Source organism: Muntiacus reevesi, chromosome 11, assembly GCF_963930625.1.
Source record: "Muntiacus reevesi chromosome 11, mMunRee1.1, whole genome shotgun sequence".
Taxonomy (NCBI): domain Eukaryota; kingdom Metazoa; phylum Chordata; class Mammalia; order Artiodactyla; family Cervidae; genus Muntiacus; species Muntiacus reevesi.
Window position 1 is genome coordinate 21735427 of NC_089259.1, and position 22585 is coordinate 21758011.

At 39.1% G+C, this 22585-nt stretch overlaps 1 protein-coding gene across 1 annotated transcript in view; it reads right to left on the reverse strand.

Moving 5' to 3' along the window:
- FREM2 (FRAS1 related extracellular matrix 2) overlaps positions 1-22585 on the reverse strand; it is a 158620-nt gene that overhangs the window by 11432 nt on the left and 124603 nt on the right. Inside the window, exons 14-20 of the mRNA XM_065902066.1 lie at positions 20784-21087; positions 16197-16328; positions 12678-13009; positions 4488-4680; positions 2923-3027; positions 1288-1415; positions 1056-1190 (exon numbers count right to left, since the gene is read on the reverse strand). Coding sequence (XP_065758138.1) covers positions 1056-1190; positions 1288-1415; positions 2923-3027; positions 4488-4680; positions 12678-13009; positions 16197-16328; positions 20784-21087 — 1329 coding nt within the window. The remainder of the gene's footprint in view (positions 1-1055; positions 1191-1287; positions 1416-2922; positions 3028-4487; positions 4681-12677; positions 13010-16196; positions 16329-20783; positions 21088-22585) is intronic.

The following is a 22585-nucleotide window of genomic DNA, read 5'->3' on the forward strand; positions in this document are numbered from 1 at the left end:
ATCCAACCAAACCGACCTAAGGAATTATAACACTGGCTTTGTCCTTCTTAAGAAGGCAAAATGGTCAACATTAAACCATTTTTTAAAACACTTTTTTATGTGGACCATTTTTAAAGTCTTCATTGAATTCGTTACAATATTGCTTCTGTTTTTTATGTTCTGTTTTTTTTTGGCTGGTAGGCATGTGGGATCTTAGCTTCCTGACTAGGGATCAAACCTGCACCCCCTGCATTGGAAAGCTGAAGCCTTAACCACTGGACCACCAGGGAAGTTCCAAGGTTAAATCATTTTCTGAATGGGACTAACGAGCATTGCTTGAGCTTATTTCCACTGATTTATCGGGATATGTAAAGGATGTGTAAATATCATGGTCAGTGGAAGGCCAACATTTAGTGTAAGTTCTCGGGCAAAAGATTTTATCACATTTCTTTTAATGCATATTGACAGTCAGGTACTTTGAGGTGGCAACTACAGGATATTCATTCTCCTCAATTATCAAGAACAAGACAAAGAAGTACAGAACTCTGGGGAAAAGTCTCAAATCTCCAAGGCAGCAGACTCCAGAGGAGACCAGATCACATAAGAAAAAATAACCCTTACATACTCTTAAACTGTGGATTTGACATACTGAACCAATAAGGAATAAAGGGCAATGCCTTCCTCTCTTGCTCCCTTCCTGCCTGACTTTCTTTTTTCTCAGCATGCAAGAATTGAAGTCACTGGGTGAGAATTTTTTTTTTAACTGATAAAAGTAAACTATGCCTTTAACAAAGTGGGCTTCTACTTGGGAAAAGGGACTTCCCTATAACTCAAACGGTAAAGAATCTGCCCGCAATGAAGGAGACCAAGGTTTGATTCCTGGGTCTGGAAGATCCTCTGGAGAAGGGAATGGCAATTCACTCCAGTATTCTTGCCTGGAGAATTCCATGGACAGAGGAGGCTGGCGGGTTACAGTCCATGGGGTCACAAAGAGTTGGACATGACTGAGCAACTAACACACACACGCACACACACGTACATATGTACACACGGGAAAAGCATTCTATGACACACACCTGTTGGAAGCGGATGTCAAGGTCAAAAGTGATAGGCTCTCTGGGGTTGCAGGTGACAGGCAGGCGGTATTCCTGATGGGATGGAGTGGTGCATGGCAGCAGTTTTACTGTGTAGGTCCCCGAGTAGTCACGGACCTTTGAGGATCAGAGAGGACATTCGTGTTTTTCACTTAAAAATCTGAAGTGCAACAAAGGCAGTAACAAAGATAAATGAAGAGTCTTAGTCACTTACTGCAAAGTCAGATATGAAGCTCCACTGCTGGACTGGCTGGTTATAGGTTGGTTCACTTCTTATGAGACGCAGGGAAAACGTTAGACCTGGATGATCCACTGACACGATCACTGAGCTTGTGAAGGATGCTAGAAAAGTGCCAACAACAATAATGGTCTAGTGGTTAAAAGGGTCATAACAGCTTAGAGTGTTCAAAGTGCCTTACGATACCTTATTTGCATGGATGCTTATAACAAGCCTGCAAAGTTGGTATAATTATCCACATTTCGCAGATAAAGAAACTGGACTAAGAGTGACTGTGTGACTCTCTCCAGATCACACAGCTGGGATATGTGCCTTCTCATTCCTACTGCAGAGCTTTTTCCACTCTATAATTCTGTCAAAAAATAACTGTACAGAAATACTCAGATGGTTCAAGGCTACTTTCCAGGGAGGCACAGCCGTTCAATAAAGGCTGATGTGAATGCATTCATTGTGCACTGAAGCTATGAAGTGAACCTCAGTCTACTCGCCTCTGGGTAAACAGATCTGGGAAAACCCAATTTATAAATGGAGTCTAATTTTAATTAGATTGCCTCAATCATGTTTAAACAAAGCCTCAGTTTATTAGAAAGGTAGACAGGCAGAAGGACACTGTAAAGACCAGGAAATCCTCATTTTCCCAAAACAGTCAGCTGCAATAAAGCTAAATGATTCTTTTTTGTTCTGTATTTTGGAACTCAGACTCACAAAATTACAGCAAACCATCTTTCTCTTCCTGTATCTTCAGCCTTAGTCTCTCTTTTGTTTAGAGCTTGGATCCAGGAAAAGGGACACAGAAGAGAGCATGTGAACTATTTTCCCCTTCCAATCTGACATGAGTTGGCACACCAGTAAAATGTGAAGACAGTTTAATAATGTGAAGTCGAATAAGAAGTTATTTCTGATGAAATGAAATTTTTAGAAAAGCTTAAACATGGGACATTAGTGATTGCCACATTATTGATATGCATAGCACAATCCACCAAATTAGTAAAATTACGTAGCTAATACTTAAGAGAGTTAGCATGTCTGAAACTAGGTATCATAGTGAAAAGCTACTTCTGACACCATTATAACGGTTTCTTACAATACCTGGAAAAGAGCTCTGCTTGCTGAATAAATGATCAAAATTCAAATTTCTGAACAATGCATTTGAAGTAGAGAATGGGAATGTTGTGGCTATGTTCTCTATCTAAAGGAAAATTCCTCTTAATTAACTTGGTAGATTTTTCTTTTATTTCTATTATTTAATTAATTTATTTTTTTGGCCATACCACGTGGCTTGTGATATCCGTTCCTTGACTAGGGATTGAACCTGGGCCATGGAAGTAAAAATGTTGGATCTTGGCCACTAGGGAACTCCCAATAGAGTTTTCTTTTAAATTAACTTTAACCATTTGGTATTTTTTCTAAAAGTCTACAGCGATGATTTTGCAGCTTATGAGACATATAGCTGAACAATGTCAAGCCCTCGTGTAGATACTTGCACATACACAATTCATTTGACATTAAGGGCTTCAAAGCTCATAGGTAAGCATGTGGAAACACATGCAAATATGGAAACCTATCTTCTTGTTGTCTGGAGAGTGGCTGTGTGTGGGTAATGGGGCTTACCAGGATGTGACAGCACAAACAAGCCATGGAACTGAGCCTCCGTCTTAAAGTTCACAACCAAACGCCCCTCTTCACCGATGCGCATGCTGGTTGGGTAGAGAGAACCTAGGATGCGATGATGCACAAGAGTGGAAATACTGGTGATTCTTCCAAAACCAAATTCAGATTCATCTCATCTTTAAGCATTCTAGTCAAAGGGTATTATCAGAAAAATTCTAAGTGATCAGAAAGACAGAAGTATTCTTATTTTGTTCTGTTTTTCTAACAAGAAGAATTGTCTGGAAGGTAGGCAAAATAGAATTAGGTCATACAAATGAGGTCCATATGAAATATACAGAATGACAACAATAGGCCAAGGTATTTTTGAAAGCTTTAGTCTACATAAACTAAACTGTAAATTGAGAGACAGATGAACTGGTCAAACTTTGAAGATCTGCACATGTAGGTGGAAACAGGTTTTTGTTCTCCAGAATAATTCCAAATGTTATAGGCTTAATGAAAACTCCAAAGCCTTCCTAAGAAATTTAGCAAGTTGATCAAAGTTGGTTCCAGACATAAGAAGGAAACATGAGATTCTTATGTGGAAGCTGAGAACTGAGAGATGAATCTGCAGTAAGATTCACTTAAATGTCCATTTCTAAGGCAAGATATGGGATTAAAACATTTGCAGTGATCTAGAAGGTTTATTCAGGGTGATCATATTACCTTTCACATAGCTTTAAGGTAATCTTAATCTGTTTAAGATAATAGATTTTGAGATTTTGGAGAAAATATCAACAGTATTTTCTCTCTGGCTCATAAAAGGTAATGATGATCAGACATGCAAGGAACCAGAACAGCAGTATGTACCTGAAAAGAAACAGCATTAATTCTACTAACGGAGTAACTCACTTTATGTTTATGGACTTTGAGTTATGATTCTGACAGTGAGATTGAAACTAAGTTATTGTTTGGGGCAAATAATTTTGGGGCCCAACAGTTAGTGGCTCACACCACCACCCTTCCAAGGCATTCAGCTTAAGTATAACAAAATAATAGAGTTTTTAAACTGAAAGAATATTAGAAGTCTAGTCTATCTTTCATAAGAAATTGAGTGCCAGAGATTAAGCAATATGTTTGAGATCACACAGCCAGTTAGCTGTAAACCCAGAAATAGAAGCCAGGACCCAGTTTATACTAGGTTTTAAAATGCCTCTCCCACTTTCAGAAACAAAAATGTGGAACTTTTTCTCTGAATTCATTTCCTTTCTTTCAATTGGAACTTCCTTCATCCATTATCTAAAATCTAGAGGGAGAGATAGACTGTGTTGAGTACCACATGAGCGATTAATCACCTTAAAAATGGACATTATATTTAACAGTCACAAATGCAAAAACTTGAGGCACTGATATAATTTAGTTAAAATAGATTTTTCCATGACAAAATGAAATTATTTTAAAGTATGAACGATAACAATAAAATTATTGGAAGTTGCTTCTCTTATTTTTAGCTGCAGCAAAAATGTCACTTAAGTCATTCATATAGGTAAGAAAATTTTTCATTCTCCAAGTCTCTGTTAACTCACCTTGGAGTTCAGCTTCTGGGGGGCTGCCAATTCCATCGGTCCACAAGATGGCAGTGTCATACACGAATGTCAGACGGAGTTCGGACTTCAAGTCAAAGTGCTGCCAGCCTCCAACCCCAACGGGGGAGTGGAACACGTAGGAGACATACAGAGGGACCCGAAGAGTCACATAGGACTGCACTAGGTTTAGGACCTAAAACAATACAATTATATTTACCAGCACCATCCGGGGTTAATTAAACACACTTAATTTTGTACAAGCCATTTTCTCCTTTCACTCATCTGAAGATTTTGAGTTAATCATAGAGGAAAAGAAATGATAGCATTTACAGCACTACTGTCCCCTCACTTAATTTTGGATTGGGGTCATGGAGGATAACAATTATGTACTGAGCTCCTACTACTGACATTGTGTTGGGTTCACAAATAAAGCTACTCAATATTTTCATTCTCTCCCGTAATTGTATTTATAGGTATGGATGTATTTATAGGTGTGGATGACTGAATGAGTGGATAGAGAGGTGAAGGATAGAGACAGGAAAGTTAAGACTGAAAGAAATAAAGCAAATTTCCCAACAGAAATTTCCCACTTCCTCCTGGAGTAGCCCTGCCAGTAACAGAAACCAGTCTTTGGCCCATGCCTATTCTGCTCTTTCACACTTGATTATATTCCAAAGCTGAGCACTGTCTTATGATCACCTAACAAAAGTTATCATCCTTAATTCTCAGAATAGCTCTGAAGAATAGTAGGGCAAAGACAACTATCTTCTTCTTACACATGAGGAAATGGGCTTAGGTCAGATCATACTGCTCACAAGTTTGAGTCAGGTTTTCGGATACATCTATTAAGGCTGGCAACAGGAATCACACATGTGAGTTACTGAATAATTAAAAACATGATAAACTCTCATTTATCATGTTTTCATGGAGTTAAAAGTAAACTCCTCAAATCACAAAATGACCACCTGAATCATGAACAAAAATACATCAAACGAAAACCATCTGGGGCTTCCCTCATGGTAAAGAATCCACCTGCCAAGGCAGGGGACACAGGTTCGATCCCTGATCCAGAAAGAAAAGATCCCACGGGCTGTGGAGTAACTAAGCCCACGCACCACAACTATGGAGCCTGTGACCTCGAGTCTGTGCTCCACAACAAGAAAAGCCAGCTCAATGAGAAGCCCTTGCATTGCAACTAAAGAAAGCCCGCCCAGGAATGAAGACCAAGCACAACCAAAAGTAAATAAATAAAAGAACACCATCCACCAAGCCCATTATTTGATTCTCAGCTGTGTAGTAGCTGACTCTCCCGGTTATCTGCTAACGTAGCCAGCAGCAGAGGGGCTTTATGTCGAGGTCCTTTAAGACAGCATTTTCTAAGACTTGCTGTTCTTGCAGCTATGGAGAAACTGATCGTGAAGTGCAGTTTTAACACCCTGACAGTGTAATGGAGAGTGATTGCTAATCCATATGCCACCAGTAATTAAGATGACTATTTCTTCCTGTGATTTTAATAAACACTCATTAAAAAATAGGCTGCAGACATGGATTCCCAATTAAACTAAAAGAATAATTTTGCCTACATTATACACTATCCATCAAATGTTACTGAGTGTGCTATTTTGGAGAAAACTAACATTGATGTCCTAAGGACAAGTTACTTGGTGTACAGCTCCCTTACTATTTCTCACTTGATTTCATTTGATTTCACTGGTAAACTAGAGTTTAACTGTTTCTGGATGTGGAATCAGCATCTTATTGCATCTTCTTCTCAGCTTAGAACCTCTGTCTAAAGGAACTGGAACCTAAATGGAACTAGGTAGATCATCCAGGTAAATGAACATTTACCTGTTCATTCCTATAAAAATGAAGAATGCAATGCATTCATTTAATTTCTAAATGTCATGTGAATGAGCAGTTAATTTTCTTAATCCAATACATCAAACATACTACACTTTAATATGCTATCAATAAAAATAATTTTAATGTAATATTTTACATTATTAATTTTTTTTGCACAAAGTCTTTGAAACCTGGTATGAACTTTACATGCACAGCACATCCCGTTTTGGACTAATGCCATTCTGAATGCTCAATGGCTACACATGGCCAATGACTGCCAAATTGGACAGCACAGATTAGACTCTTCTACCTGAGGTCTTTTAATTAGAACACACACTGAGAACAATAATCATTTAAAAATATTTGATAGCCACGTATCAACAGTCATGATGGATATGGGATATGTGACAGCTATGATATTCTATGTGGGATATGTGACTTGCCCTTACATCAAGGAAAAGTGAGCCAGAGTTGTTAGAATCCTATTTGAGGATTTCCCACTGGTTGAGATTTCTTTCTGTTGCTGCTTTTGTTGACAGACACATGTCTACATCATCAAGACGGTGGTGTGTGTGAATGGGTAAGGACAGCTCATAGATCTCAATAGCTTGATGTCTCAATAAAGTGTGTACTTAGCTATTCAGCAGAGAACATTGTTTGAACAAGTTAGAACTCTTAGCCAAAGTCTCTTGAGTAATAGCAGTCTACACATCCAGAACACTTGGACGGAGACCTTGGCATCCGTCCCATTAGATGCCTTTCTGAACAACTGTGGTATCAGAGATGAATGAGGGACCTTGAAACAAGGGGGAGTCAATACTAGTCCACACACTCTTCAGGAGTAAGGACAACTCTATAGGAAGTTACAATAGCAGAATCAGAAATAATCTAAATGGCCAATAATAGAAGAAGGTTAAATAATTATGATGGCACACCAACAAGGTGAAAGATCAAGTTCAGTTCAGTTCAGTCGCTCAGTCGTGTCTGACTCTTTGTGACCCCATGAACCGCAGCACGCCAGGCCTCCCTGTTCATCACCAGCTCCCGGAGTCCACCCAAACTCATGTCCATTGAGTCGGTGATGCCATCCAACCATCTCATCCTCTGTCGTCCCTTCTCCTGCCCTCAATTTTTCCCAGCATCAGGGTCTTTTCAAATGAGTCAGCTCTTCACATCAGGTGGCCAAAGTATTGAAGTTTCAGCTTCAACATCAGTCCTTCCAATGAACACCCAGGACTGATCTCCTTTAGGATGGACTGGTTGGATCTCCTTGCAGTCCAAGGGACTCTTAAGAGTCTTCTCCAACACCACAGTTCAAAAGCATCAATTCTTTGGCACTCAGCTTTCTTCACAGACCAACTCTCACATCCACACATGACCACTGGAAAAACCATAGCCTTGACCAGACGGACCTTTGTTGACAAAGTAATGTCTCTGCTTTTTAATATGAAAAATCAAGTAGTAACCAAAAATCATGTTTATGAAGGACACCCTTGGTGATCTGGTAGTTAAGAATCGGCCTGCCAATGCAAGTGACATGGGTTCAATTTCTGGTTCAGGAAGATTCCACACGCCACAGGGCAGCTAAGCCCACACACCGCACCTGCTGAGCCTGTGCTCTGGAACAACAGAAGTCACCGCAATGAGAAGCCCATACACTGCAACTAGACAGCAGCGCCCATTCGCTGTGCGCAGCAGCGAAGACCCAGTGCAGCCAAAAATAAATGAATAAATATAAGGGCTTCCCTGGGGACTCATTGGTAAAGAATCTGCCTGCCAATGCAGGAGACACGAGTTCGATCCCTGGTGCAGAAATCCCACATGCTGTGGAGCAACTGAAGCCTGCATGCTGTAGAGCCTGTGCTCAGCAACAAGACAGTAGTCCTGCTCGATGCAACTACAGAAAAGCCTGCACAGCAACAAAGACCCAGAACAGCCAGTAAATAAATGAAAATAAATAAATAAAATTTAAAAACACAGAAAAAATCATGTATGTGGTGAATATTCCTTGTCACGGGGGAAAAGGATTATAACATGTTAAGTTAAAAAGTCATAACCAAAGAGTATAAATAATATGCTGTTACTATTAAAAATGCATATACATACTGAAAAGAGGCTAGAAAATATGCCTGTGTACAGTGATTGTGGGGCAAGGAGTGAGTTCTTTTGTAAACTTTTAGTTTCCCAGCTTTCCATAGTACTATCATTACTTTCACTAACCAAAAAAACCTACATCACTAAAAATATTGACAAACTTGACAACATAGGAAGCAACGTAGTTCATGAAAGTTATACATTTTGGATTCTTGCTATTTCTCACAAAATGATTTCGAGTAGCTTACACTTTTTTTTTTTTAAAGAGTAAATTGGTGTGCTAAGTGGAAAATAATGGGATGGAAAGAGATGACTTCTAAAGTAGACTCTAGCCCCAGAGGTGTATGTTTCTAAATCAAACACATAGTTGTTTTTTTTTAAAGGAAAATTATTCCACTAATCAACAACTAAAAAAACATACATACTTTTCCAGAATCATATTATGTCTTTTCACGAGTAAACTGCCATTTCATGTGATTGAAGCTGAATTTCTGCAATTTGTTCATTCTCCATGAACAATGTTATCTGTTGCTAATAAGGTGAGAGTTAAACCTCTGACCTTTCAATACTGCTGACCAGGATGTGAAAGGTGGAATGAACTGAGATCTTTTAGCGTTAAGAGAAATGATTTGCAAGAGAAAGTCTCCAAAAGAATCCAACAGTTTAAAAATTTAGTTCTACTTTAATAACTATTTTGTATCACTAGTGTTTTTCTTTGTGTACCCAAACAATTTAGAAGTTTATTTATAAAACAGGTCATACTAAACAATGGAGCAGAATAATTTTCAATTTATCTCTATTTTTCTCTTCCTGCTGTATCTGCTTTTACATTTCAGAAACTAACTATTAAGAGGGATTTTAGCGTTGACTATCATTAGAGAAATTCCAAATTTCTTTTTGTTGGAAAGTAAATTGTTAACTTTTATAAGAATGAGTGTTTAACTCCTGTAACTTGACTTGGAGGGAGTTTAATGTCTGTGTTTGATGTCCTCACTGGGTACCCATACAGACCCTGGCACAGAGGAGGTGCTTATTGAATATTTCTTTAATGACTAAGTGGGCAATAAATTAGATAGAAAAAGCAGAAGCAGTCTTATGGGTGTGTGTGCTCAGCTGTGTATGACTTTTTGCAACCCTTTGTATTGTAACCTGCTAGGCTCCTCTGTCCATTGGATTTTTCAGGCAAGAATACTGGTGTGAGTTGCCATTTCTTACTCCAGCGGATCTTCCTGACCCAGAGACTGAACCCACATCTCCTGCATTGCAGGCAGATTTTTTACTGTTGAGTCACAATGAATAAGATAGAAAAAGCAGAACCAGTCTTAATATTAGCTAAAACTAGTTGTAGTCAAACTGAATAAAACTTAATAAAACTTCATTTGCTGTTAACAGATAACTATCTTGGATATTTCATGTGAATCCTTCAGTTTGGCAACTCTGTCTTGTAAGTTAAATAACTTGAAACTGGGAGGTTAGACAAGCCAGAAACCTTTAAGAGTGTGTTACAAACAGCTTTTTAATCACAAAGAAAAATGCAGAAACCTGGCAATATTTCCAGGCAGTAGCTTTTGCTACTAAGAACATTAAAGATAAAAATCGGCCCTTCATCATGTTGTTCCTGGCAGAAGCAATTACCACTTAGTAAAATTTGTTTGCATAGTGATTACCTTGATCTAAGTTGGCAAGTTTAGAAAAGGACCAGAAGAGAGAAAGGCATATCTATTTGCTGCTTGGCCAGGGAGATGTGGAATTGGCTGGCAGAGGACAAACAGACCTGGGGTTATTTCTGTTCTTGTATCAGGAACAGAGAACAAAGTTTATTTGTCTTTCTTGCAATTTCATCTGTGACCATAACCATCCCTCACATTCACCCAACTAAATGACACTGAATTCACTCAATTAAATGTCCAGATAAGTATCATGATGTGGTTAAGAGCACAGGCTTACAAACGAATTGAATTGGGATGAGTTACTTGAATTTTTTTTGCTTCAGCATCTCCAAAAAGGGAAAAAAATTCATATTTGTCTCATAGTGTTGTTGTGAGGGCAGGTTTAGTGGACATATGTAAAGTACTTAGACGTGATGACAGGTATATAGTAAACATTAAACAGATGTTAGCTATACTATTATTGTCTTCCCTTCTGGCTCAGTTGGTAAAGAATCGGCCTACAATGCAGGAGATGCAGGTTTGATCCATGGCTTGGGAAGATCCCCTGAAGTACGAAATGACAACCCACTCCAGTATTCTTACTGGGAAAATCCCATAAACAGAGGAGCCTGGCGGGCTACAGTCCATGGTATCCTGAAGAGTTGGACATGACTGAAGTGACAGAGCATAGGGTTAAGTGCAGGCTTTTCAGTAGGGAAGCCTGTCTGGATTGCATGCATAAAAGACAGAGAAGTACTGCCATTTTGCAGAGAAGATAGAAAACATTCTTGAGACTAAAAAGTAACCATAGATTAGATAAGACCAACAGAGAAGCTCCATGGTACGAAGAGCTTTTTAACAAACAAGAACCAGAACAACAGTGGAATCCTATTACTGGGTCCCGTTGGGTTTATGCCAGTAGAGCCCATGACTCTAGCAAGATCCTGAGAGAAGAGCATCCAGACAGAATACAGGGATAACTTAATAATGGATCAAAAACAGGCTCTGTGAGGAACAATCAAAGGACTGGAGATACTTGTCCTCTAAAGAAAAACGCTGAATGTAGATGTGCTAACATGAGTCTTTATTCTGGGGTAGGACTTTGTTTCTTTCATGTTTCTTCCAGGTGGCAAAGAGGGACTTGAACAGCAACACTTATGAGGGTTTAAGTAACCTGCCCAAGAAGATGGAGCTAGAAAATGTCAGAGCCAACTTTAGGTCTGCATTTGCTAAATTTCAATATGCAGGCTCTTTACACTGTTCTATACTGTCTTCCTGTTGGTATTCTTACTTGGGATTTTTAGTAATTCAAGCAAGTTTCTGGATATTTGTTGCTTTTATAGGACATAGAGATAAAGTCTCACATCCTTGGAGTCCAATAGATCCCAGACATAAAATACAGGGCCATTCGATATCAACACCAGCAGAACTGGTCAAGGTTTACAGCTTTGCTTTGGGAGTAAACCCAGAGTTATGATCTACATTTCCCTTGCTATTAGTTGTCTTATATTTTAACATCACAGGAATATAGCACAGAAAGAAATATAGACTCATGGTTAACTTTTGAAAAACAAGATATATTCTGGATACCATTTGACACTTTAATGTATGCAAGTGTGCTAAGCCTGCCAGGCTCCTCTGTCCATGGAATTCTTCAGGCAAGAATACTGGAGTGGGTTACTGTGCCCTCTTCCATGGGATCTTCCCGACCCAGGGGTCAAACCCACATCTCTTACAGCTACTGCATTAGCAGGCAGGTTCTTTAACCACTAGTGCCACCGGGGAAGCCCTAGTTTAATGTATAAGCCTACTTATATAAATTCTTTGTTCAGCCAGGTAGGATGGAACATGAGTTTTAATTCAAATACTCATTTCAAATCTAAGCTACACCCTATGTATTTTAGATTCTCTGTTATAACCGCTAATGAAGACCTTGCTTCACCACCATTTTAACAACAACTTTACTGCTGATGGTGGTGGGGGTGGGGGGTGGACTGTGTTTATGTGTGTGTATTTTTATGTGTAAATGTCTGCCTGTGTAGTATGAAGAGGAATAAGTAATTGTAGAGTAGAAATAACAGTAAGCTTTAAATGAAAATACTTTTGACTATGTTAGTGATGGACTATGTTAGTGAAAGGGGAGAAAACTAGAAAGATAAAGGAGGCAAAATGGAGGTAGAAGGAGAGAAAGAAGGTAGATGAAGAAGAAAGTAAGGAGGGAGAAAAACTGGACGGACTCTGAGGACCAAATCCTTATTTTAGATGGTTCATGATACATCCCAGGCATCTGGAATACAACACAAAAAATGCAAATGTATACTTTGAAGAGAAATTAGTATTTGCAGTTTTATAATATCAGAGTAGATTTGGAGCTTACCGCATAGTTATATGGTGTCATTTCAATCCAAAGATAATGCTACTGACCCATTGCTTAAAAAAAGACATAGATTTCTAGAAATAGACATGGGTTTTTATAGCACTCATGCCAATCACCTACTCTTTTTTGTGCCCAATAACCTACATCACCAAGATGGAAAACAGAAGCCAGGACTTCTGTCCAACCAGTTTGTCCAGTGACCAATGCTCAGATGTTAAAGGTTCATACCTGTCCATCGGTTCCAATGGTCCCGCCACAGTCAGTGAGCAGCTCGGACATGTCATAGTAGCTAACAAACTCCCATAAGCAGGCCTCCAGGTTCAGGTTTCGGTAGAAGCGTAAGGTATTGGAACCTCTGATAGACGAGCTGTACTGGTAAGGATATGTCTCTCCAATTATTTCTGGATTTTTGGTAGCATCAGTCAAGAAACCGTGGTGGGTCTTTACTTCGGTGTAATCCAAGAGGTTGGAGCACTTGTGGTTTCCAACACGGGTGCCATCAGGGCTGAGTGTGAGCTCAAAGTTGGAAAGCTCTTTGGTAGAGATTATGGGGAGCATGCCTACAAGGAATTGTGATAATCACTGTCACCATTTTCACCAACAGCAAAGGGCTTTGAACCCTTGCTTCACAATCTCTTTATTTCTTGAAAAGATAAGTGAGCAGTGATGGCTCATATGGTAAAGAAGAGCCTGCAATGCAGGAAACCAGGCTTCGATCTCTGGGTTGGGAAGATCCCCTGGAGAAGGGAATGGCAACTCACTGCAGTATTCTTGCTTGGAAAATCCCAAGGACAGAGGAGCCTGGCGGGATACAGTCCATGAGGTCGCAGAGTCAGACACCACTAAGCGACTAACACTTTCACTTTCTTTTTCAATGATTATTAAAGTGGTATTTAGGACCCCTGAGGATCCTGAGAATTTTTCAGGAAATCTGTAATACTAATGTTCTTTTCATGACTCTAAGGTATTATTTGACTTCTTCATGCTTATTTTCTCAGTGGTGTACAATGGATTTTTCCAGTCTAAACTAAATCATATATTGTAATAGGTTGAATAGATATAAGGATCCAGCTGTCTTTTATTAAGCCCGGCACTAAAGATGTTTTTAAAAATGTGAAACAATGCCATTCTTTTGTTTTGTTTTATAAAGTATAGTTCTTAAAAGTGTATTTTTCATGTTAACATGTAATGGATTTCTTGTTATTTTTTAACATTAATGAATAAATATTTAACAATTCTTCAATTTTGATTTTAAATCCAGTTAATACTTGAGGCTATAACCCACAAAAATGAAAGGTATTTGTGGCTATAATTTTGAGTGTGCCCTAAGACCAAAAGTTTTGAAAACTACCTCCATAGAGTATTGGATAAGAATTGCCCAACTTCTTCTACAAAGACTCAAATTGTAAATATTTTAGGATTTGTGAGCCATAAGGATCTGCTGCAACTGTTTAGAGTTGTGATTTCAGAGCCAAGGTTGCCATAGATGGTTTGTAAAGGAATTCACATAACTGTGTGCAAGAAGCCTCTATTAGGGATTATAATTTAAAATCCCATGGACGGAGGAGCCTGGTAGGCTGCAGTCCATGGGGATGCTAGGAGTCGGACACGACTGAGCGACATCACTTTCACTTTTCACTTTCATGCATTGGAGAAGGAAATGGCAACCCACTCCAGTGTTCTTGCCTGGAGAATCCCAGGGACAGGGGAGCCTGGTGGGCTGCCGTCTGTGGGGTCGCACAGAGTCGAACACGACTGAAGCGACTTAGCAGCAGCAGCAGCAGCAGCATAATTTTAAATAATTTTCATGCATCATGAAATGTTCCTCTTTTGGTTTATTCTAAACATTTAAAAATGTAAAAAGCATTCTTAGCTTGCAGACCACACAGAAACAGGCAGCAGATTAGATTCAGCCCACGGGACCTAGTTTGTTGAACCTTGTGGTAAGCAATGCAGCAAAAAGGGCTATGAAAGAGGTTTTCTCCTGGAATCTTTTCTACCTCTCCTTCTTAGATTCTCCCAGAGCAAAATGCTGGCCCCACGAAAGAACTGGTCAGCTTCTGCAGAGCTATGAGCATTGACTGTCTTAGAAAATGCTAAGTCAAGCTCTAGGAGATGCATGAGGGACCAGTCTTTCTATTAGGAAGGACTGTTATAAGTCTGCCCTTCCCTGATGGTCTCCTCCACTGTCTGCATGTCTGAGTCACACCTCTCACATGGTGAGAGCTCACAGGGGTCTAAAGGTAGGGCGGTCAAACATGAATGCAACTTTACACTATGAAATAAGGAGGGGCAGATTGCTGTCCATATAGCAAAAATTTGGGTATGCAATAAGCAGACAAGGCAAAATAATGTCCTTTTTTATGAGGCAGATAAATTCTACCTTATGTATAATTCTACCTTATACATATACATACATACATATTTGCTGTTAAGTCTCTAAGTTGTGTCTGACTCCTTTTCAACGCCATGGACTGTAGCCTGTCAGGATCCTCTGTCCATGGGATTTCCCAGGCACGAATGCTGGAGCCAGTTGTCATTTCCTTCTCATATATATATATATATATATATATATATATATATATACACACACACATACATACATATATATATACACACACACATACATGCATATATATATATTTTAGTTTGTAATATTACCTATATTGCCTAATATTGCCTCTCCATTAGCTACTTAAACTATAACTAACGTACCAAGTAATAGAATTAATATTTATATACTTTAGCTATAAAGTGAATTAAGAGGAATAGAATGTGAAAATGTCTTCTGTACATGAGGAAATGTTCCTAAGGTGTGGATAAAGTTACTAATTTAGAAATTCTGGCCACAGTTCCCTATCCAGAGAAAATGAACACAAAATTTAACATTATTAGGGGCATTTTTGTCTTATTTTAACGGCTAAGAAATGTCTTAGCTGTTGCAATAAACATTGGCAGAGATTTATGAGATTCTTGCTATGAAATAGCAAATAGATGTTGAAGGTAGGCATTGAGATACCATGTGTTTTAATGCAAGTCCAAATTTAAGAGTTTTGAAGGCACACTATGCCATTTCATAAAAAATAGCACATCAACCAAAGCTTTGTTTCATTGTGTTGTGACATGTATGACATTTACCTAATTTTAAGTGCTGAAATTGTCAGAAAAAATAAAACTGAGCAGACAGATTGCAAAAAACACTCAAAAGAAGCAAGGCTTGAAACTTAAGTTGTAAACTGAGCATTTATTGTACACTTGGTTATTCAGAAAACAGGCAGACCTCAGAGATACTGCCAGTTTGGTTCTAGATCACCGCAATAAAGTATATATCGAAATGAAGTGAGTTCCACGAATTTTTTTTTGTTTCCCAGTGCAACTATACTGTAAAGTGTGTAATAGCATCATGTCTAAAACACAGTGGATCCATCTTCACTGAAAAATATTTTATTGTTGAAAAATGCTAACCATCACCTGAGCCTTCAGTGAATCAAAATCTTTTTGCTAGTGGGGGTTTTGAAATATTGAGAGAATTACCAAAATGTGGCATAGAGAGGTAAGCAAGCAGATGCTGTTGGGAAAATGGTGCCAACAGATTGCTGGAAGCAGGGTTGCCACCCACCTTCAACTTGTAAAAACCACAGTATCTGCGAAGTGCAATGAAATGAGCTCTACCTGTATTCAGGAAAATAAACCAGGTAAAGAGAAGCCCAAACTATCTCCACGGCTTTGCTTACCCAAGTCACCTACCGTCTATGTGGGGCATCGTGACGGTGAGTTTGATGAGGTTCGTGTACTCTGGGTCCTCGGGGCCCGTGTAGCGCAGTTTAGCTGAGAAGGGCTCTGCTCCCACTATCCCAGGCACTCGAGGCTGGCAAAGACCTAAGGCACAATGAATATACATTTATGCTAAAAGAAGATTACGGTTGACACCTAAAGTATATATATTTTTAATAGGCACTATTATTTTTCTATGTACTTTAAAATTCTCTGTGGACCAAGGCATTGCTGAGAGTAGATATTATGAGGAATCAAAAGACCATGGTGTGAGAAGTAATCCCAGCAGACAGTTCAATGGCTACTTCTTAAGACTTGGAGTATCTTCTAAAGCTTGTGAAAAAAACAGTTACTGTTCAACATGATTTAACATGTGCTGCACATCATCTGTTATGGTCATATTCACAAGATCATTTTAATATAAACAGATACAGTAAAAATGACTGAAAAACAAGAGGAGAAAAGTAAGTGTCAGTTCAGTTGCTCAGTTGTGTCTTGACTCTTTGTGACCCCATGAACTGCAGCTCGCCAGGCTTCCCTGTCCATCACCAACTCCCAGAGCTTGCTCAAACTCACATCCATTGAATCAGTGATGCAATCCAACCATCTCATCCTCTGTCATCCCCTTCTCCTGCCCTCAATCTTTCCTAGCATCAGGATCTTTTCCAATGAGTCAGTTCTTTGCATCAGGTGGCCAAAGTATTGGAGTTTCAGCTTCAGCATCAGTCCTTCCAATGAATAGTCAGGACTGATTTCCTTTAGGATGGACTGGTTGGATCTCCTTGCAATCCAAGGGACTCTCAAGAGTCTTCTCTAACACCACAGTTCAAAAGGTATTTATGAGAATGTCAACAAAATCAGAATCAGGCCCTAGAATCATGCATGTCTGTTTTATTAATTAAGGGTGATTCATTTAAAATCATTGTTTAATTTTTTTTGGCACCAACACAATACTTTGGTTTTAAAAGAAACTTAATTATTTGTTCTAGTTCTGTGAAGAATACCATTGATAGCTTGATAGGGATTGCATTGAATCTATAGATTGCTTTGGGTAATATAGTCATTTTGACAATATTGATTCTTCCAATCCATGAACATAGTATATTTCTCCATCTGCTTGTGTCCTTTTTGATTTCTTTCATCAGTGTTTTATAGTTTTCTATGTATAGGTTTTTTGTTTCTTTAGGTATATATACTCCTAAGTATTTTATTCTTTTTGTTGCAATGGTGAATGGTATTGTTTCCTTAATTTCTCTTTCTGTTTTCTCATTGTTAGTGCATAGGAATGCAAGGGATTTCATTCTTCACAGAACTAGAACAAATAATTTCACAATTTGTATGGAAATACAAAAAACCGCGAATAGCCAAAACAATCTTGAGAAAGAAGAATGGAACTGGAGGAATCAACCTGCCTGACTTCAGGCTCTACTACAAAGCCACAGTCATCAAGACAGTATGGTACTGCCACAAAGACAGAAATATAGATCAATGGAACAAAATAGAAAGCCCAGAGATAAATCCACATACCTATGGACACCTTATCTTCAACAAAGGAGGCAAGGATATACAATGGAAAAAAGACAATCTCTTTAACAAGTGGTGCTGGGAAAACTGGTCAACCACTTGTAAAAGAATGAAACTAGAACACTTTCTAACACCATACACAAAAATAAACTCAAAATGGATTAAAGATCTAAATGTAAGGCCAGAAACTATAAAACTCCTAGAGTAGAATATAGCAAAACACTCTCTGACATAAATCACAGCAGGATCCTCTATGACCCACCTCCCAGAATATTGGAAATAAAAGCAAAAATAAACAAATGGGACTTAATGAAAATTAAAGGCTTTGCACAACAAAGGAAACTATAAGCAAGGTGAGAAGACAGCCTTCAGAATGGGAGAAAATAATAGCAAACAAAGCAACAGACAAAGGATTAATCTCAAAAATATACAAGCAACTCCTGCAGCTCAATTCCAGAAAAAGAAACGACCCAATCAAAAAATGGGCCAAAGAACTAAACAGACATTTCTCCAAAGAAGACATGCAGATGGCTAACAAACACATGAAAAGATGCTCAACATCACTCATTATCAGAGAAATGCAAATCAAAACCACAATGAGGTACCATTACACGCCAGGCAGGATGGCTGCTATCCAAAAGTCTACAAGCAATAAATGCTGGAGAGGGTGTGGAGAAAAGGGAACCCTCTTACACTGTTGGTGGGAATGCAAACTAGTATAGTTTCTATGGAGAACAGTGTGGAGATTTCTTTAAAAACTGGAAATAGAACTGCCATATGACCTAGCAATCCCACTCCTGGGCGTACACACCAAGGAAACCAGATCTGAAAGAGACACGTGCACCCCAGTGTTCATCACAGCACTGTTTATAATAGCCAGGACATGGAAGCAACCTAGATGCCAATTAGCAGACGAATGGATAAGGAAGTTGTGGTACATATACACCATGGAATATTACTTGGCCATTAAAAAGAATTCATTTGAATCAGTTCTAATGAGATGGATGAAACTGGAGCCCATTATACAGAGTGAAGTAAGCCAGAAAGATAAAGACCAATACAGTATACTAATGCATATATATGGAATTTAGAAAGATGGTAATGATAACCCTATATGAAAAACAGAAAAAGAGACACAGATGTACAGAACAGACTTTTGGACTCTGTGGGAGAAGGCGAGGGTGGGATGTTTTGAGAGAACAGCATCGAAACATGTATATTATCAAAGGTGAAACAGATCACCAGCCCAGGTTGGATGCATGAGACAGTGCTCGGGGCTGGTGCACTGGGATGACCCAGAGGGATGGGATGGGGAGGGAGGTGGGAGAGGGGATCGGGATGGGGAATACATGTAAATCCATGGCTGATTCATGTCAATGTATGGCAAAAACCACTACAATATTGTAAAGTAATTAGCCTCCAACTAATAAAAATAAATGGGAAAAAAAAGAAACTTAAAAATCATACATTGTAATCCTGATAAAAGAACATGTTTACTACACAGTTTATCAATATATATTGATCCTGAATATATAAGGGTAGGAGATGGTCCATATAACCTTTCTTGCTGCAACCAACATACTTCTGAAGAATTGTATACAAATGGAATTTTTAGAAATAGAATCTTATAAAAATTATATATATATATATATATATATATATATATATAAAGTAGCTTTATAAAGAGCTATTTTAAAACTCTAGTTTAAAAGTTCTGCCAGGAAAAAGGTTAATTTATAAAGTAGATTTCCTGTCTTTTCAATGTTGTCTCCAGCCACATCTATTTCCCACCTTCACTGTGTCTGGGCTCCAGTCCTGCCTCATCATCAGTTATAGCCACATTCACAAGATCATTTTAATATAAACAGACATAGTAAAAATGATTGGAAAGCAACAGGAAAAAAGTAACTGTAGCTTAACTAAATAAATGAATGAGATTGTTATCCTAGAATTAAATACTTAAGACTAATCATAAAATATACATTATTTGTAATAAAATAAAGCTAAAAATGTACTCATTTTAGAAACAGAAACTAGAATCAGAGAGTCTTGAGATCAAAATATGTAGCTTTCTCTCTCTATATGGTTTCTTACAGTATGTACATCCCTTATGAACTCCCTTGTAATAATAAAGTATAGATACTCTTACATACCTCTGTTCTTGGACTGTCCTTCCCCTACTGACCCAGCAAACTCCTCCTCATCCAACAACCAGTTGGGAGTGCCCTGGCTTCACACCTTCACATGAGCCACCCTGCCCAGATCTGACCCACGTGTACCATCTGCTTCATCTGATTGCCCCTCCTCTCCTTCACATGTTGCTTATTTTTCTGCTTGCAGCTCCCAGAATACTCCAGGTTTCTTCATGCGTTTATGAGTCATTGCTTATGCCTTCCCCCCACTCCCGTTTTCAAGATTCAGCTTGAGCATCTCCTCTTTGATGAAACCTTTCATGATCCATTCAGATTAGAACTCATCACAATGACCTGCATTTCTGTGCCCCTGCCAGACTAAAATGCGTCTGTCTTCAACTTGAGTGTGAACACTGGGAGGGCAGGAATCATGCTTATTTTTCATATTCCAGCAAAATTGTGACATTTGCACAGTGACTGAAAAATGAACAATGAGTATATGTTTGTTTTCTAATGACTATTTTTGTGAAAATAGATTATCATTTTAAAATACCTATCATTTTAAGAGCAGCAAAGGCTCAGATGGTAAAGAATCCTCCTGCAATGCAGGAAACCAGGGTTTGATTCCTGGGTTGGGAAGATCCCCTGGAGAAGGGAATGGTAACTTGCTCCAGTATTCTTGCTTGGAAAATCCCATGGACAGAGGAACCTGGTGGGCTATGGTCCATAGGGTTGCAAAGAGTCAGACACAACTGAGTGACTAACACTTTCACTTTATCATTTAAAATTATCAACATATCACAGAATACATGTGGCATTTGGATGAATGAATAACTAGAAATTAGACATATATAACATTCCTTGGTATTCCAGTGAACATGTTGTGAAAACCACCATGTACTACCTTCTTCTCTGCCGATGGTCACAATGGGACTCATCAGCTCCAAGCCTTCACTGCCGTCAGCATTCACAGCTCGAGCCGCACACTGCACTCTGGAGCCAGGCTGGAAGTATATGGAGTCTAAAGTGATCATCTTGGATGAAGTGAAAAAGGTGTCAAAGTCCACTTCTCTCATGGGGCTGGTCACGCCGTCGGGGCCCGCAGGAGCGCTGATCAGCCATCGGTACCGGGTCAAAGTGTCATTGATGTTCTCACTTGCACAAAGAGAGCCTGTTTTTTCGTAGTCTGAATATTTAGGGTTGCAAGCCTATGGGAAACAAATAACTGTGTTAGGGCCACAGGATGGAACAAGGTGGAAATTATTCCTCTTAAATTCTCTCTACTATCTTCAGTGCTACTCTTTTTCCCCCCAAGTCAACAATGCTACTCATGCAACTTTCAAATTCCCATTCCTAGCCATGCTAGCTTTCAAGGACTCTGATCTTGCATTTCAAACAGCTTATGGGGCTTTTCCACCTTTAACTTGATAACTTGAGTAAAAGTGACACTCAATTCATCATCTCTCGCATCCCTAGAGTTGTCAGATCATCCCTGTCTTTCTCTCTCCCTCACTCCCCCCATCTTTATATTGTCCCCCATGTCCGGTGGGCCAGGGAACTTGGTTGATTCTTTTTGTGTCTCGTAAGCTGGCCCCTTCTTTCCATTCCCAGCACCACCTTTCTATCTAATTCAGAGCCTTTCTAGTCAGGGGGCCATTGCTGCCATGGTGACACTCCACTACAACCTGTCTGCTCCTGTCATTCTTCTGGGCAAGAGCTCCCTGCTACCCAACAAATGAGGTCCATGTTCCTTAATATATTTCAAGACTTCTATTACTTGTACCACATAATCATTGCTTGCCTTGATAATCCAACACACACTTACTGTATACCTATTACATATAGGTCATTAAACCCGAGATATTGCAATATAAAAATAAGCAGCGGAAGGAAGGGTCGGATGAATTGGGAAAGTAGTGTTGAGATACATACACTACGTGTGTTAGTCACTCAGTTGTGTGTCTGACTCTTTGTGACCCCGTGGACTGTAGCCCGTCAAACTCCTCTGTCCATGGGATTCTCCAGGCAAGAATACTGCAGTGGGTTGCCATTTCCTTCTCCAGGGCATCTTCCCAACCCAGGGATCAAAGCCATATCTCCTGCATTGCAGGCAAATTCTTTACTGTCTCAGCCACCAGGGAAGCCCAGTACATACACTACCATGTATAAAATAGATAGCTAGTGGGGAGTTGCTGGGAGCGCAGAGAGCTCAGCTCAGCTCTGTGATGACTTAGAGAGGTGGGAGGGAGGCCCTGAGAGAGGAGACGTGTGTATACAGACACACAGCTGATTCCCTCTGTTGTACAGCAGAAACTAACCCAAAATTGTAAAGCAACATAAAATAAGCAAATGTATCCGAATTTTTGCTCACAAGGTGCTTATAATTTATAGCAAAGAGATGGTAACTAAAAAAAGTAATGATAATATGCCATTTGTAATGCAACCACTTCATTCTGGAATGATGTTTCCTTATGTGACTCAAACTAGTGACACTCCATCAGACCATCCCAAACCTCCCCTCACAGGTGGAGCTGCTGTTCTATTTCCTAATTTGTATCATGATAATGCTCATTGTGCCTTATAGTAGAGTGATAAATTCGTACATATTTTCCTCTTCCTTATTTTTAAATTCCTCAAGCACAAAGTTTATATCTTATTAATTTTTCTCCCAGTGACAGATCCTGAGATAATATGAGATACACACTA